This window comes from Balaenoptera acutorostrata, chromosome 10 (assembly GCF_949987535.1).
Source record: "Balaenoptera acutorostrata chromosome 10, mBalAcu1.1, whole genome shotgun sequence".
Taxonomy (NCBI): Eukaryota; Metazoa; Chordata; class Mammalia; order Artiodactyla; family Balaenopteridae; genus Balaenoptera; species Balaenoptera acutorostrata.
Window position 1 is genome coordinate 391736 of NC_080073.1, and position 15936 is coordinate 407671.

Sequence of the window (15936 nt, forward strand, 5' to 3'; positions counted from 1 at the left end):
CGTTTGATCCCATACTGACTGATGAGGTAAAAGAAGGAGCTTCTAAGGCATTATTTTCCTGCTAAAATAGAGTCAGCCATAGCTGGCACTTCTCCTTTTCCCTGCCTTGAATGTAGATGGGATGGCTGGGGCTGGGGCCGCCACTTGTGTGTGCACGAGGGAAGCCCAAGAGAATCTAGAGATGTTGACCCTGACATTGAGCTGCTGAGCCAATGCCAGCCCTGCTGGTTACCTGAGAAAAATAAAACCCTCTTTGTGTAAGCTGCTCTCGTTGGGTTTTCTGTCACCTGCAGCCAAGTGGGCTCCTAACAGGTACATCTGTGCATGTCACAGGCTTACTACCAGCCAAGTGCAGATCCCACGGGTGCGTGCCCCCGTGCTTTCCTCACAGCCGCCCCTCCTCTTCCGCTCCCTTCCTCTCTTCCTGCCGGAGGAACTGAGAGCCAGAGGGAAGGCTCCTGCGCTCTCCCCGGCTCTCCCCCGACCGACCGCTCTGGCCATTATGGGGGAGCCTGGCTCACTTATTCATGGGCTGTAGTCCAGGCCCCCAGGGCAAGGGAAGCCAGGCCACAGGCTGGCGGTTTCACGGCAGAGTGTCGGCAGGCACTGGCCGTGGCAGGTGATGGGCACTTGGAAGGCAGGGGCGTTCGCTGCCCTTCGGACCCAGGCTGGGAGGCTTTGGTGGGGGGTGAGGGCGAGAGAAGAGGGGGCAGGCGGGGGTGGGGGGCTCTGGAGGAGGGCGGGGAGGCGCTCCCGCCAGCTCACCTCTGCAATCACGCCGACGCACCCCACGATGACGGCGGCTTTGGCCTGAGCCCCACTCATCCCGCCGAGCCCGGAGGTGACGAAGACCTTCCCGGCCAGGTCCTGGACGCCCAGGTACCGCCGCCCGGCGTTCAGTACGGTGAGCTGCGGGGCAAGGACTCGGGTTCACGATCCACGCCAGCTCGTTCACCCCTGGCCCATGGGCAGGCGCGGCCCGTCTCTCACCACCGTGCCGTGGACGATGCCTTGGGGACCGATGTAGCAGTAACTGCCCGCCGTCATCTGGCCGTACCTGCCCACAGAGGGGGAAGCGGGGTGAGCCGGTGCCTGGGGCCCCACTTCCCATGGCCTAAAACGCACTGTCATCACCCCAAGTGCAGCACTACCTTCTCCTTCAGAAACAAAGGAAAGCTATAGAAGAGGCCACAGTCCCCATTTCTGGTCCCCCTCAGACCTTTCACAGACAGGTTTCATTCTCTTACAAACTGTAATAAAATCGGTGAAATCACCAGGGACATTTAGCCACACGGACGAGAGCTGACATGACCCAGCACCTCCAGCTGAGGATGGAGCACCACGCCGTCCCGTGGGGGCCAAACCCCGGGGAGCCGACCCGCGCCCGCAGGAGGAGACCCGGGGCCGGGGGGACACACAGCGGCAACGGCCGCGGCCTCCCGGCGACACCCCGAATCCGGACAGTCTGCGGGATTCCGGTCCCGGGACGCCCAGCCACCTTCACGGGGGCCGGGGCGGGGAGCTCTGCCGCCCGTCAGGGGACGCCTGAGAACCGCGTGCGGCGTGCAGGGCGGAGTCCAGCGGACGGCATGTTTTGTGTGAGCGGTTATTGCTGTTTACATAAACGGCCTTGTTCTGCAGGCACTGTTTCTGGAGCCGTGTTTCCCCCAGACACAAGGCCCGTGGGGGCCTTTCCATGTCAGCACCCGCAGACCCTTCCTGGCTCCACAGTCAACCCCATCAGAGTCACAGGACGTCCCCTCTCCCTGTCGGTCAGCCGGGTGGCTCGGCTGGGCCCCAGGACGAGGCTGCAGCAAGCGACCTCCCTGGCCCTGCCGTGCCCTCCAGGCAGGCGGTGCCAGGGCATCAGTGCAAACATTTAAAACACTCGTAGCCAGCATCACATTCCGGAGCGACCGCCACCCGCAGGGCATAAGCACTCCTGTTGGCGTCACGAGATGATTATCCAACATTTGCGTTTCTGGCAGTGTGATGGGAGGTTGTGCTGTTGCCTTAGTTTTACTCTTCCCTGAGGACCACTGAAGTCAGGAGACCCTCGAGGCTGCTTTCTGGACCTTCTCTCCTCTGGATCAGGGTGGATCCTGATTCTCGCAGATCTGAATGCCAAGCCTGTCCCATGACTGGGACAAAGCACTGGACCATTTAGAACCTCTGCTTCCTCTTCCAAAAAATGGGGAGTCACGACCTTTGCCTTGCAAGTTTGTGTGAATATGACAGGACGTAAGAGAATCAGGCTGATATGATAAACATCTACCAGGGAGGCGGGTGAAAGCATCAGACCCCACCGCAGGGCAGGGCGTGCTCCCTGGTGGCCGCCACCCATGTCGCCTTTACAGATAGGATCTGAGTTCCAAGGTCGCACAGGGACATGAGGCAGGGCCAGGAACCGATTTTAAGTCCTTCTGACTCCATCCTTTGTCTCACCTGACCCACTGCAGCTGCTCCTGAGATCACTCTTGGGGGTAAAATCATGGGGTCAGAGTTGTCTCCATTTGGGACTTTGACCGCAGTCACTGGATGTGGCCCTCCTGTGCCCCCGGCCTCGCTGTATAGACCTTGACACCCCAGCCTGTGGCTGCCTGTTCCCCCGCGTACCCCCCACCATGGAGGGGACCAGTTCCATTTTTGTCAGCCTGATGGTGAAAAGGCTTTGCCCTGGTCACCTGGTCCTTATACAGGTAACCCCTTCCCACCTCTATGGTGATTTGCATCTTCTCTTTGGTCAACTGCTCCCAGCGCCTGGGGTCAGCCCTCTGGGGCAGCCAGACCAGGTCTGACTCTGCAGCTCCGCCCCTTTAAGCTTCTGTCCTGAGCCTGCAGGACAGGAGCACAGGGGCTGGTCCTCGGCCACACTCAGGCCGCCGACCAGACACCGACTATCCCTCTGCTCCCACTGGTACAGAAGAGGTCGCCAGGCCTCACAATAAGTAATAGTGACAGCAACTTATTATCTAATAACAGTAACTACTTATGACGGAGGAAAAAGGTAATTGGGTTTCTGAGCCTCAGTTTCTTCCTCCATAAAATGGGTTAATAAGGGCCCTCAGCTCAGAGGCTTCTGTAAATCCTAGAGCAAGTGGTGGCGACCATGGTTACAATCATTCACAGGCTATCGGCCTGAGGCCCGGCGGGTTGGCCCCCAGCACGGCAGACTCGTTCACACTTTACGTGGTTACGATGCCAGCGCACCGCTCCCAGAGACCCACAAACACGTGCAGATCAGGGATGTCCTGTCGCATTCGTTACATTCCCAGAGAACTGGGAACAACCCAAACCAGGTGGCAAGTGAGCTAAATAAATTACAGTGCAACAGCACTGCCGGTGAAACCGAGCAAGTCAGCCCGAATCCCGAGGAGGGGACAGGTGCAGAGGGCATTCTCCCTGGCTGTCCAGTCACCCCCGCCGAGCGTCCGCACACACACGGGATGTCGGGCAGGACACAGGAGACGCTGTGAACTGGGGCGTCTGGGCGGGAGGAGGTTCCCTTCTCTCTGTGGCTCCTGCTACAACGTCTGAGGGAACACCTCCAATTGGAGCGTTAATGGGACAGCGCCCTCAGGGGCTGCACAGACACACGCATCGTCAGAGCTCACAGAACGGAGCACGTGACGTGTGCCTTTGTGCATTCGTGACATGTAAATTTCACTTCGAGACCAACAAAACTGTGGGGACTTCCCTGGTAGTCCAGTGGTTAAGACTCCATGCTCCCAATGCAGGGGTCCCAGTTGGATCCCTGGTCAGGGAACTAGATCCCACACGCATGCCGCAACTAAGAAGCCCACGTGCTGCCACTAAGAAAGTCTTCATGCCGCAACTAAAGATCCCGCATGCAGCAACTAAGACCCAACGCAGCCAAATATATAAATAAACATTAAAAAAAGAAAAAAAACTATGGACAAATACTGAATTCCAGGCAACAATATTTGCAGCTTACTTTGAGACGCATCAAAAAAATGATAGCGGATATAGGGATGGATAGACATACAGATGGGAGATCAAGTGAATTTAGTAGCATATTAATCACAGAATCTTGGTGTTCCCTGTTAATTCTGTCAATTTTCTGTATGTTTGAAACTGATAGTAAATTGTTGCAAAAGTAGGATTCACGCCTATATGAAAATTGTAGGTATTATCTATGAAAACTAGCAGGAAATACATAAATGCAAAACTGTGCTATAGAGCTTTGATTGTGAGGGCTTTTCAAAGTTGTAGTTACTATGGCTGCGTTGCTTTATAATAAAGCCTGGCGAAGGCCATAACATAAGCTGAAACAGCACTTACATTGTAACCCCCATGGCAAAGAGCTTCTCGTACTCCATCCTGGAGGAGTAGTTGGGAATGACCTGCACAAGAGGGCTGGGCTGAGGGCTGGGGGCAGCGCCATGCCCTTGGGGACGATGGCTCGGCGGGTGTGCGGGCACCTGGCCCTCCCCGCTGCCCTGGGACCCACCATCCCGTTGGTGATGACCAGCCTCGGGGCCCCGGGGCTGCTGGGGAAGAGGCCCAGGGGGTGTCCGCTATACATGACCAGCGTCTGCTCCTCTGTCATCTGGGACAAGTAGGACATCGTCAGCCAGAACTGCGGGGAGAGTGAAACACGAGGGGCTCTGTGAGCGGGGGCCCTGCACCAGCCCCAAGTCCCCCCCCCAGGCCCTAGCCGTCCTGCCCGGAGCCCTCTACCCTCCAGTGGCTCTCCCTCAGGACCTCCGACGTCCCCAGGTAGCCTCCAGGGCTGGGATCTCAGGCATCAGGGAGGCAGAGCCTGGGTCCTGAGCCTGGTCTGTAAGGTGCTTCCAGGCCAGAGGACGTGGGGGAAGAAAGGCCTGGGGTCAGGGCGGGGCCAGGCCACAGTCCAGCGTACCTGAGCCCAGTTGCCGAACACCTGCCCGTTTCCTCCATAGGTCACGAGCTCCTGGGGAAACTGGGGAGGACACGATGCTGTCTGAGATGGGGGCCTGGAAGGGAGGCCCCTGACTGCGCAGGGCTCAGGGGCCGGGTGGCCGATGGCCCCCGAAGGAGGAGTGGGGGCAGGGGAGGAGCCAGAAGGGGCAAGGCCCGCGGACAGCGGCCCACCCGGGACCGGGTAAGTGCTCAGCCTGGGGTGAGCGTCAGAGCTGGGTCTGGGGTCAGTGTCAGGGCTCTGTCCGGGGCCAGGGCTGAGGAAGCTCCCACCACTAGCTGGAGTGGTCACATCCTGGGACCCTTTCACCCTCAAGTAAGATCCTCAGGGACCCCCGAAGCCTAACCTTTCTTGAATATGGGTGTCAGAGGTACAGACTGGCGCTCGAGGACGCCGGGAAAGGCACGTGTGGCCACGAGCACTTGAGCCACAGCCCGTCTGACAAGCTCTAGGGGTAAAATATACCCCTGGTTTCAAAGACTTAGTAGGAAAAAACACTACAGAATATTTATATTGATGATTACATGTTAAATGATAATATTTTGGATATACTGGGACAAACTACAGTATTAAATCTGTTTCTGTTCAGTTTGCACGTGGCTATTAGGAAATGTAAAATTGCATGTGTGTCTGTTGTACCAACGCTGGTGTCGTGGTGCTGATGCTGCACCGTAGTTACTGAAGATGCAGCTGCAGGGGGCGCCCTGGAGAAGGGGATGATGCCCTCTCTGCACTGTCTCTGCAACTCCCCTCCAATCTGTCATTACTTCTGAATAAAAAGCTTGAGAGCATTTCACGTGTTTCTCCCGCTCCGTTTCCACCGCGGGCCCCCGGCCCCGTCCCCCGGCCTTTACCTGGGCCACGGCAGGGTCCAGGTTGTTCATGATCATGTGCATGATGGCTGCGGCCACTCTCGTGCGGCAGGGGTACTGCTCCACGGGGTAGGCCCTGCAAAGGGGGTGCAGCTGCCAGGCCTGACGATGGGCGGGCACAGGCTTCCTTCCTGCTACAGCTCGGGCCCAGCCCGAGGTGGACAGCAAGCCCTGGCATCCCGCAGAAGGCGCCTGGGAACTCCCAGCAGGAGGTGGTCCCACACGCGCTCCTGCGTTGTGCCGGGCCCTTCCCACCCAGGCCGCCCTCCCTCCCCGGTGGGCAGGCTCCAACTGGGATAAAGCAGAGCTGAAGCCTCTCCTCCAGGTGGACTTGATTCATCCATCCTTTCCTTCAGGCCGTCAGTGCTCCTGGGCACCAGTTCTGCAGTGGGTGCCAGGCCAGCAGGCCCAGACAGGAGCGAGGGCACATGGCTCTTGCTTTGTGGGGTCGTTCCAGACAGGCTGCGCTGCCGGCATTTCCAAGAACAATGGGGCCCAGAGTGCGATGCCCGGGCAGGGGCAGCATCTCCTGGGGACGGTGAGGAAGGCAGAGCCTCCTGCCCGGACCTGGCTGCAGCCCCAAGCCTGGCCCAGGGCAGAGGCACCCATGGGCCTCCTAGTGGGAACAGCCTGGACCTCCCCCTCACTGTGTCCTGACCCCCAGCAGGGTCCCTCCAGGGAGCCTCCCACTCTGGGCCCCTGTGAAGTGTGCCCGCAGCACTCACTTCATTTCAATGTCGGGGCAGAAGCGGTACATGTAGATGTGCCCATACAGTCGCAGCTCCTGGGCGAACTCGGGGGCCAGCAGCTCCTGGGTGTCCGGGGGGAAGTACCGAAGGGCATTCCTCAGCGCCAGCTGGTGGTGGGGAAAGGGAGAGAGGTGAGGACAGCAGGGGTGTGGGCTCCAGGCCAAGATCTCCCCACCTGGATTTGCCTCTGCTCCACTCAGAAACCCAGGGCCCCGTCCGGAGACTGCCTGGTCCTCACCCCAGGCCAGCCTACCATGATGCCTCCTGCAGGAAGCCTTCCTTGACTGCCCTTCCTGCTTCCCGTCGGCAGCCCTCAAGTCCCTCCCTCTTCTTGCTCACCGGGGACCAGGCTGCTTGACCCAAGGCAAGGACCAGAGAGGGGCTGCCCCGAGGCCTGTGGCTACAGCGGCAGGTGCAGACTCAGGGGGAGGGCAAGCTGACAAGCCGGGGCCGGAGGCTCTTTGTGCAAGTGTGGAGCAGCACCCAGTGTGGCTGGTAGCCTCGGGTGGCACACAGCTGCGGGAGGCCCGGGGCAGTGCCTGAAGACGGGGACAAGCGCCCAAGAGCAGGAAGAAGTGTCTAAGGCTTCTCATCGCACCAGGGAGAGCAGCCCGACTCCTGCACCCGTCAGCCTTCTCCAGGCGGCCCTCGTGCTCCTGTCCGGCCTCGGCGCCTCAGCCCCTTCCCCTCCCGCTGCCCCAGCCCCCGTGCCAGCTGCCTCCCTGGGAACCCCCTCCTCGAAGCCCCAGTCCAGATGCCCGTCCTTGGGGGCCCGCCTTGACCTTGCCGTCTTGACTCTCGGCACCCCCATGCTTCTCTCCCAGTCAGGCTTTGCGTCTTTGGACGCTTCACCATTGGTTGTTTCCTTGCCTCCCATCAGTCTCGCTGAGCTCAAGGAGGGCCAGGGTCCCGGCGGACCCTTCACAGCGCTCCCCCTCCCACCACCCGGCAGGGGCTTGCGGTTGGGGGTGCGGGGTGACGACCCTGTGTCGGGGTGGATGTCGAGGCCATTCCTTCAACCAGCTGACCCTGGAGAACGAACTGCTTTGGGCACGTGATGAGGAGCCGGTGTGAACGTATTCATTCAACACAGGTCCACCGAGGGGGAGGCAGTGTAGCCTCAGAGAAGACGGGTGGGCAGACGTGACAGGAGAAGAGCCTATGGCCCCGGCCTGGGCCCTGAGGACACCAGCACGTGGGCAGGCGGGGCGGAGGGCCAGCCTGGGAGACAGAGAGCCGGGACCCGGCCAGGAGCCGAGGGCAGAGGCCCAGGAGGAGGACAGCCTGTCCCGTGTGCCCTGAGGTCCAGCACGCGCGACAAGGGTGTCACTGGGGGCCTGGGGGCAGGTGGGGTGGGAGGAGAGAGGAGGGGAAGGGTGATTCAGGAAGGAGCCGAGGGCAAGAAGGGCAATGAGGGAAACTCCAGCTCAGGAGCGACGGGAACTTGAAAAGGTTTGCACAGCGAGTCCCTCTTTAACGTCCACGTGGAATAAAAGCACAGAATCCCTGCTCTCTTGGAAAAATCGAAAGGCGGCTAGAAATACCTCCACAGGAGGTGCTCAGACTCCAGCAGACTTGAGAATCGCCCAGAGGGTCAGGTGCATCCGGAGGGCTGGGCCCGCCCGCAGCGTCTCTGACTCACGTTTCTGACGGGTTCCCAGCTGCTGCTGCTGGCCCGGGACCCCCGGGGAGGCACGTGCAAGCCACGAGCAGCAGCGGGGCGGGAGGGGAAGAGGCCGGCGTGGGAAGGACATGCTGCAGAAGGCCAGGGACACAGCTTCAAGGGCAGGCAGGGCTAGGCGCGCGCCAGAGGTCAGGAGGCCTGGGCCCTTCAAGGTCGTGTCCGGTCCCCTCGGCCTGGGCCTCTGGGGTCCATGTTACACCTCGATGCAGAGGTTGGGTGGTTTTTTCTATCAGTGTACAGCTTCTAATCAGAGCTTGCCAAGAGAAACTGAACATTTACAGAAAACTTTCAAAAGCAACGTGTCACACACACACGCTCCACGGGAGGCTTGACCTTACTACATGGGCCCTAATACTTCCTATGCAACTGTAGCTTCTTTTATTTCATTTTCTAACGAACACTGGTTCCGACCCCCTAAGCCCACTTCACAGCTGGTGGGCTATTTCTCCTTGTGTACAATTTTCATCTCAGGATTGGTGAATTTCTCTTTATCCCTGAAATTCAGAAAATTAGCCTGGATATGTCTTCATGTGGACTATTCTACATTGGGGTTTCTTTTTGTTCTTTCAACGATAAACTGTCTCTTTATCTGAAATTTCACATTTTTACTAGTTCAGCAAAGTTGTCTTCTATTATACTTTTGTTCAATAACTTTATCTTCTGTGTCTGAATTTACATAATAGGCCTGCAGTGACTACTTCTTGAGTGAAAAAATTAAAAAAGCAGCAGCTCTGCTGGCCCGGATTCAATACTCCAAGCTCTGAATGGGGGGCAGTTCTCGGGGTCAGGACGAGAAAACGGAACTCGGACAGGCGTGCGACCTGCCCCGGGGGGACGAGGGGCAGCCTCAGCAGAGGAGGCCCCAGGAGGACAGGCCAGGCGGAGAGGCGGGCCGGTTTCCCAATGAGCTGGGAAAGGCAGGCACAGCTGCCTACCCGGCCCTGCTAACCTCCGGCTGGACCAGCCCGGGAGGCCGCCCGCCTGCTTCTGCATCTCTCGGGGCGCCCGCGTGGCCGTGTCGCTGGAAGGACTGATGAGATAACACGCACGGCCCAGCACACAGTGCAGCTCTGCGCCCTGTAAAGACACCCGAGCCAGAGCCTGGGGCGTTTCTTGCTTCTCCCCCTCCCCAGCTTTGCAGCATCCTTGTTACAAGGTCTTCAGTTTACTTCAAACGCTGCCAGGAAGAGCCCGTGGGGGCCACACTTGGGGATTCACCCCCAGGGTCAGCTGGCGCTCATGCCGCAGTGCTACTGCCTCAGCTCCACGGCGGGTCTGCCCCGGAGGGTCTGCTGTGTAGCACGTGGATTTTCACAGGTGAGATTGTGGCCTGTTATCATATAATGCAGCTACCAGGGGGCTCTTACTGGCAAAACCAGAAGTATCTAAGGCACATAAACTGGACAGAATTCTAGAGACCCCTCCACCTCCCCGACCTTGACCTCACAGACATGAGAATCGGACAAGCTCAGTGGCCTGTACCCTTAGGGTCACGGGATTATTTCATCAAAATCCCGTGTTCAGCCACTGGGCTGGAGAATTCTGGGTGCCTGATGGGATGGGGGACAGAATTATGGCCCCCAAAGATGTCCACACCCTATTCGCCGGGAATATGTTATGTTACACGGCAAAAGAGACTCTGCAGATGTGATGACGGAAGGACTTTGAGATGTGACATGATCCTGCCTCTCCAGGTCGGCCCCAGTAATCACAAGCGTCCTTCCGAGAGGAGAGAGGAGGGTCAGAGTGAGAAAGAGGGATTTCAACGTGCTGTGCTGCCAGCTTTGAAGACAGAGGACGGGCCCAGGAGCCCAGGAACGCAGGCGCCTCTGGAGGCTGGAAGGTGATGCAGCAGGGCTGGTGCTTCGGGAGGCCCTGAGGGGAGAATCCCTGCCCTTGCCTCTTCCAGCCTGCACACCTCACCTCTCTGCACTTCAGGCTCCTCTCCTGTAAAATGAGCAGACGGCCCCCGCCTCACAGGGCTGTTCCCCCGGCACCTGGCACACACAGGCCACCGGGGGGCCAGCTGCCAGGACGACCGCCTGCACACTCATGGCCTCCACGCCGGGCCCCTGTCCGCCTGCCCCCCTAGGAGCTCTGCGCCAGCCCTCGCTCTCTGTGGGCAGCATGCCAAGCAGCGGGTCACACTCCTGCTCCGAGACCTTCATGGGCTCCTGACGCAGTGCACACTGGTAGGCATCCAGGCCCCCCAGTAGTCGGGCTGGGCCTGGCTCTTGAGGTCGGCACCCAGCCTGGGCCTACGCGGGGCCTCGTCCACCCCAGCTTCCTTTGCACAGGCCCGTCTCTGCATCTCCGCTCACTGCCTCCTTCCGTCCCAGATGCCTCCCCTCTCAGATCTCCCAGTCTGGGAACCTTGCCCCTGGTGCCAAGACCACCTCCTCCAAGAAGCTTTCCTAGGTTTCTCCTGCCCGCTGAACTCTTGGAGGGTGTTGGTTCGGGCGCTTAGCACATGGTCTTGTTCACTCATTCAACAAACAGCTCTGGCATCACTGAAGACCCAGAAGTGAGCCCCACAGAACCCCACCCTCAAGAAGCTGAGGATTATGGTCAGCAGTGGTGGGAGGTCTTCAGATCTGGGATCTCAGGTCCAGCACAGCCCCTGAGGGTGGGGCATGCTTTGGGGAAATATCGGTAAGAGAAGCTGCACGTGGGGGAGCGGGGATGCCGAGGACGTTTCTGACAGGATGTGACGAGACCCTCCCTCTGCACTACAGTCCCACAGTGACCGAAACGCGACAGCCAGACCATCCTCTGCGTTTCAACAGAAATCCACTTAAAGAAGACCAAAGAGTGAAGCATGTTTTCGTTCATCCAAACCACGAAAAACAACAACAGTTCAAACAATGGGGCAGCTCCAAACGCACCAACAAGGAACAGCCTCAAAAGAAACCAGCCTGTATGGAAAGCTTCCACTTATGCTTTTAAGAAGGACGGACACACACACCTTGTGCGCACATAGAAAGTGTCTGGAAGGAGACACCACAAGATTATAAAACGTTATAATATTTGACTTATCTCTTAAAACTACCTTTAAAAGCTTATGTCAAAATTCAAAGGGACATTTAAATAAAACAGAAAACCAGCCACAGGAGAGCGTAAAGCCGGCCACCGAGGAAGCGGTCCCTGGGTCTGGGCCTGTGCAGGAGGAGCTCTCGTGTCCTCGCGCAGGTCCCACGGGGAGTGGACGGGTGGGCCCTCCAACACCCACCGCTCCTCCCAGCCGGCTGGCGTCCTACACTTCAGTCCAGCCGGGACACTGTGGACCGCAGTCCGCCCAGAGCCCACCCACAGGCTAAGGGCTCAGCCCCACGAGACAGCCCCGCTTCAGATGCCAATTACACGCCCCGTTGTCGTCTGTGCTCCTGACCAACGAGCTAGAAATGGGGAGCCCACGCCCCTCCTCAGGTTTAATAATTCGCCAGAAGGGCTCACAGAACTCAGGGAAACACGTTCGCTGGTTTATTATCTAACAAAGGATGTGATGGATGGTACAGGTGAGCAGCAACCCTCAGCGGGCGCGGGGGAAGGGACAGGCACCCCCCCCCCCCGCCGGCACCTCCACATGTTCACAAACCCAGCCACTCCCAACCCTGTAGCTGGGGGATTCGGGAGGCGTAGGCATGGTGGATCATTAACTCCATTCCCGGCCCCTCATGTTGAAAGTTCCAACGTGCAACCACGGCTTGGTCTCTCTGGTGACCAGCCCCGACCAGGAGCCGCCGGAGTGGCCTCCTACCGCCCAGGGAATTCCAGCAGATCTAGGAGCTCAGTGTCAGGAACCCGGGTCAAAGACCAAAGAGCAGCAGGAAGGGGGAGGGGCACAGATCAATATGCCTACTTCTCCTTGTCCCCCAGGACCATCCCCACGCCAAAGGTCGAGGCATTGGCGCCCAGCAGGCAGGTGACCAGGGTGGAAACTCTAAAGTCCGCCTGATCCGCCCACCAGCCCCTCCAGTTTGCACACCCTGTGCCCCCCCTGCCATGGCCGCCCTGGGAGGGCGGCAGCTTCTGTCTGGGTGGCGGGATCCCTCTTTAAATCTCTGCGCTCACTTGCATTTGCTACTTTCCCCCACGGTTCCTGAAGTTGTCAAGCCATCCTCAGTAAAGGAAAACAGGAGAGGAAAACAGGAGAAAGCTCTTTCTCTGCCTCATTGCGGCCGCCTGCGCACACCTGTGTGTCATGGCCAGGAGCGGGGCACCTGATGGCTCAGGCTCCGGAAGCTGGGGCAGGACGTGCAGTCCGGCTCCTGCACTCACTTCGCCTTCCCGGCCTGGAGGTGGCCACAGGCCCCCGCTTCCTGGCTGGGTGATCGTGAGCCCCAGGGTCCCTCCCATCAGTAAACGGGGGACGGAGTCCTGCACCCCAGGGAGGCTGCTGGGCAAAGAACGAGGGATATTGGGTGTGAAGGAGTCTGGCACACACAGCTCAGAGCAGGACGTGGGCACTGCCCAGCCGGACCACCCAGAGGGCAAACGGCCCTGCAGGAGGGGGCCCAGCCTCTTACCTGCTCCTCAGCGGGGCTGAGGCTGGGGGTCCTGACCGGCGCGTGGGGCACCCCGGCCCAGCGTCCACGGTTCTCTGGGAGGGGCCGCAAGGGCAGGCCGGAGCACAGCGCCTGGAGGCTGGACATGTCTGGCAGAGGCGAGGCGGAGGCCCACTCCGTGCGGGGGCCGCGGAGAGACTGGGCAGCCGAGGTCCAGCTGGGCGGGGTCCTCTGGCTCCAGGCCCACCTCCTCCAGCCCCTCATTGGCCCCGGGCCTCCGGAAGGAGCCGTGCGTAGGTCGTAGGTCGTAGGGTCACGGCCCCCAGGCTGGCGGCCCGCAGTGTTGACCTGGGGGCGGGCGGTGTCCTGGGAGAGGCGGGCTCCACGCCAGGGACGCCTGGGTGAGGGTCCGTCTGTCCTTTTAGGGGGTGCTGGCCCTGAGGGGCGTGTTTGCTAGGACACAGCATGGGGAGCGCTCTCGCGTCCGGGTGTGTCTCGTGGGGGAGTGACACCAGGCAGGCGACGTGGGGTTGGTGTCTTGATGATGGGGGCCCGCGACACTGACCCCGCACAGGGCGTGGTGCCCCTCGTGTCCCTCCTCCCTGCCCCCTGGGTGACGGGTGGCGGGAGGCCGGCCAGCGGCAGCTGCACCCTCCTCAGCCCCCCCGAGGTGCGGGCCTCTCTGTGCCTCGGTTTCCTGGTCTGTAAAGTGAAAGCAATAACAGTAGCTACCTCATGGGATCTGTCTGAGTATTAAACGAGGTAACACACGTGAAGGTCTTAGAACAGCGCCTGCACAGAATCAGCACCGGATAAGATGTTACTTTTCTAATTGTTGCCACTATCAAAGAAGCAAGGAACAGAGCAATGTAGTAGCACAGAAAGCAAAGAAAACGTATACACGTGGGCGTGAACTGTCTCTGAAGGATCCACAAGGAACTGGGAGAGAACAGGAGGAAAGGAGACCCTTCTCTGTAAGACTGGTGCTTTCCACATTGCCAGGGCACTGAATGCCACTAAATTGTACACTTTTCAATGAGTAATTTTATGGTATCTGAATTTCACCTCAATTCAAGAGAACTGTGGAGTTACTGAATTTTGCTCCATGGACAAACCAAATAAACAAAATGTAAAACTAACAAGGAGTAAAGAAAGGCAGGCAGGCCCTCAGCATGTGCCTCCCTGGGCCTCAGGCCTCGGGCTCCTGGTGCTGGCCGTGGCCTGTCCTCTTCAGCGTCGACTGCCTGCCTTAAGTCTCCCCTCCCGTCACTCCCAGCGGCTACTCCTGTCCTGGCCAGCCTCTCTTCCTAGCACCCGGCGACCAGCACCGAAAGCCCAGCCCCGCCCGCCTGGTACTACCACCCAGGCCACACTGGGCCCCAATCTCTGCCGTGTCACCAGCAGGCCCATCAGGCCTTCTCGAGCCCGGCAGGACCTCTGTCCCTTGGACCATCAACCTAGTCCCTGCTTCCCCTCCTTCCCCTCCAGCCACTCTGCCACCCTGGGTGCCTTCTCTGAGTATAGCCGGGGCCCTGAGACCACCGCACCCTGGTCCACACCCCTCACCTCTCCCAGAGTCGGCCCAGCCTCCCTCCCTCCCCACCCCCCTCCCCCCTCCCCGTAATCCATCGGCAGCGGGGCAGTTAGAACAGCCCACACGGTGGCCCACGACGGGCTGGGGACGTGGACACCCTATCTGCCTCTCCCACTTCTCCCATCCACCTTGGCCACCTCAGAGCCCCCTTGCTGCTTCCTGTTCAAGGAGCGTGTGCATCTTTACGCCCATGGTGGTTTTAAACACGCCGGCAAATCCTTGCTTGGGTGCTTCTCTGAGTGAGGCTGGGGCACCCCTAGTGGTTCCCGGGGAACCAACAGGAGGCAGCCTGAGGCTCTGTGGGAGCAACCCCCGGAGCCAGACCCCACTTGGGGCGTGAGGAGTGAGAGCGCTGCGGTGTCTGCCCAGCTGTGACGGAGCCTCGGGTCGGCCAGGCTGGGCCAGCCTCCGGATGACCAGTCCCAGCTGCCGTCTGACACAGTAGCATGAGATCCCCGGTGAGAAGCACCCAATTGAGCCCCTTCCCCAATTCCTCACCCACTAAATTGTGAGTGAAATTGAAATGTTTAACGCCTAAATTTTAGGGCAGTTTGTTACTTAGCAACAGCTATTAGCAGGGCGCCTCAGGGCCTCCGCAAGGGCTGTTCCTTCTGCAGCTCGACACCTAATCACCTCTGCTGCAGGCACCTCCCGAGGCTGGCCCTGCACACCTCCCTCTGCCCACCCTTATTTTCTTCGTAGCACGTTTACCACCTGCCGTGATCGCACATGTTCGCTCCTTTTCCTATGCCCTCCGCCATCCATACTGTAACCCACGAGGGCAGAAAGCGCCCTGTCCTGTTCTCCCCTAGGGCCTCAGCACCCGGTGGGTACCCAGTGCCTGTTGAACGAGGGATTGAATGCATGCGAACTCCCGTGAGAGGGCAGAGGCCGAAGCTGGCGTCTTCTCAGGGGAGCTGCCAAGGCCCTGGGCCTCTGGCAAGGCATGCTCACCCTCCCACCCCAGGACCCAGGATTGGGCCCCCAGGGGCCTCCAGGGACTTTCCTGGATGGGGATGGGCTGAGATGTTGTTCTCAACTTTGGCCACCAGGTGGCGGCACAGGGACCGAGACTCCTTCCTAAAGACGCCAGGGGCTGGGACTCTACAGAGAACGCTGGTCCCAATGCAGGTGTAGGGGAGATTGGGGGCCGGCTGGGGGTGTAGATAACCGGGAATCCAGGTCCTGGGCCCAGAGCAGCAGCAGCCCTGCCTGCAGGCCATGCTGGGCGTGAACTGGATGCTCCCCAAGGCTCTCTGTCCCGGTTGTCTGGAAAGTCATAATAAGGAGCTTCTGGTTTGTCTGTGAACTGTTTCCTGCCCCTCTGCCATTTGAGACCTATCATAGCATTTGGAGCCATATCTTTAAGACAGGAGAACTATTATTTATTTAATATTCTCCTTTAAATAGACCTTTAAAACTTACACATAAAGGGAAGGAATTTTTATATCAGCACCTTAACAGAAACCAGAGTCACCTGCCAGAAACAGACAGTAACTGTAAAAATAAAATAATCAGCAACATCAAGTACTTAGATGGCATTCATTGAGTGCCAGACGCCGTGACAAACATCTCCTCTGTCTCATTTAGTTCCCACAACACGATGAGGTG

The 15936-nt window shown here is 59.1% G+C and overlaps 1 protein-coding gene across 5 annotated transcripts in view; it reads right to left on the bottom strand.

Moving 5' to 3' along the window:
• The window catches only part of UROC1 (urocanate hydratase 1), a 39779-nt gene that overhangs the window by 18976 nt on the left and 4867 nt on the right, over positions 1–15936 (bottom strand). For 2 of the 5 annotated variants that reach the window (XM_057555362.1, XM_057555366.1), the window contains exons 1-8: positions 12753–12916; positions 6519–6649; positions 5776–5869; positions 4883–4942; positions 4472–4600; positions 4303–4364; positions 991–1057; positions 766–909 (exon numbers count right to left, since the gene is read on the bottom strand). In XM_057555362.1, the coding sequence (XP_057411345.1) occupies positions 766–909; positions 991–1057; positions 4303–4364; positions 4472–4600; positions 4883–4942; positions 5776–5869; positions 6519–6649; positions 12753–12878 (813 nt within the window). In that variant the 5' untranslated portion in view covers positions 12879–12916. Of the gene's footprint in view, positions 1–765; positions 910–990; positions 1058–4302; positions 4365–4471; positions 4601–4882; positions 4943–5775; positions 5870–6518; positions 6650–12752; positions 12917–15936 lie in introns of those variants that run through there. The other 3 variants (XM_057555365.1, XM_057555363.1, XM_057555364.1) reach the window with 2 other exon arrangements.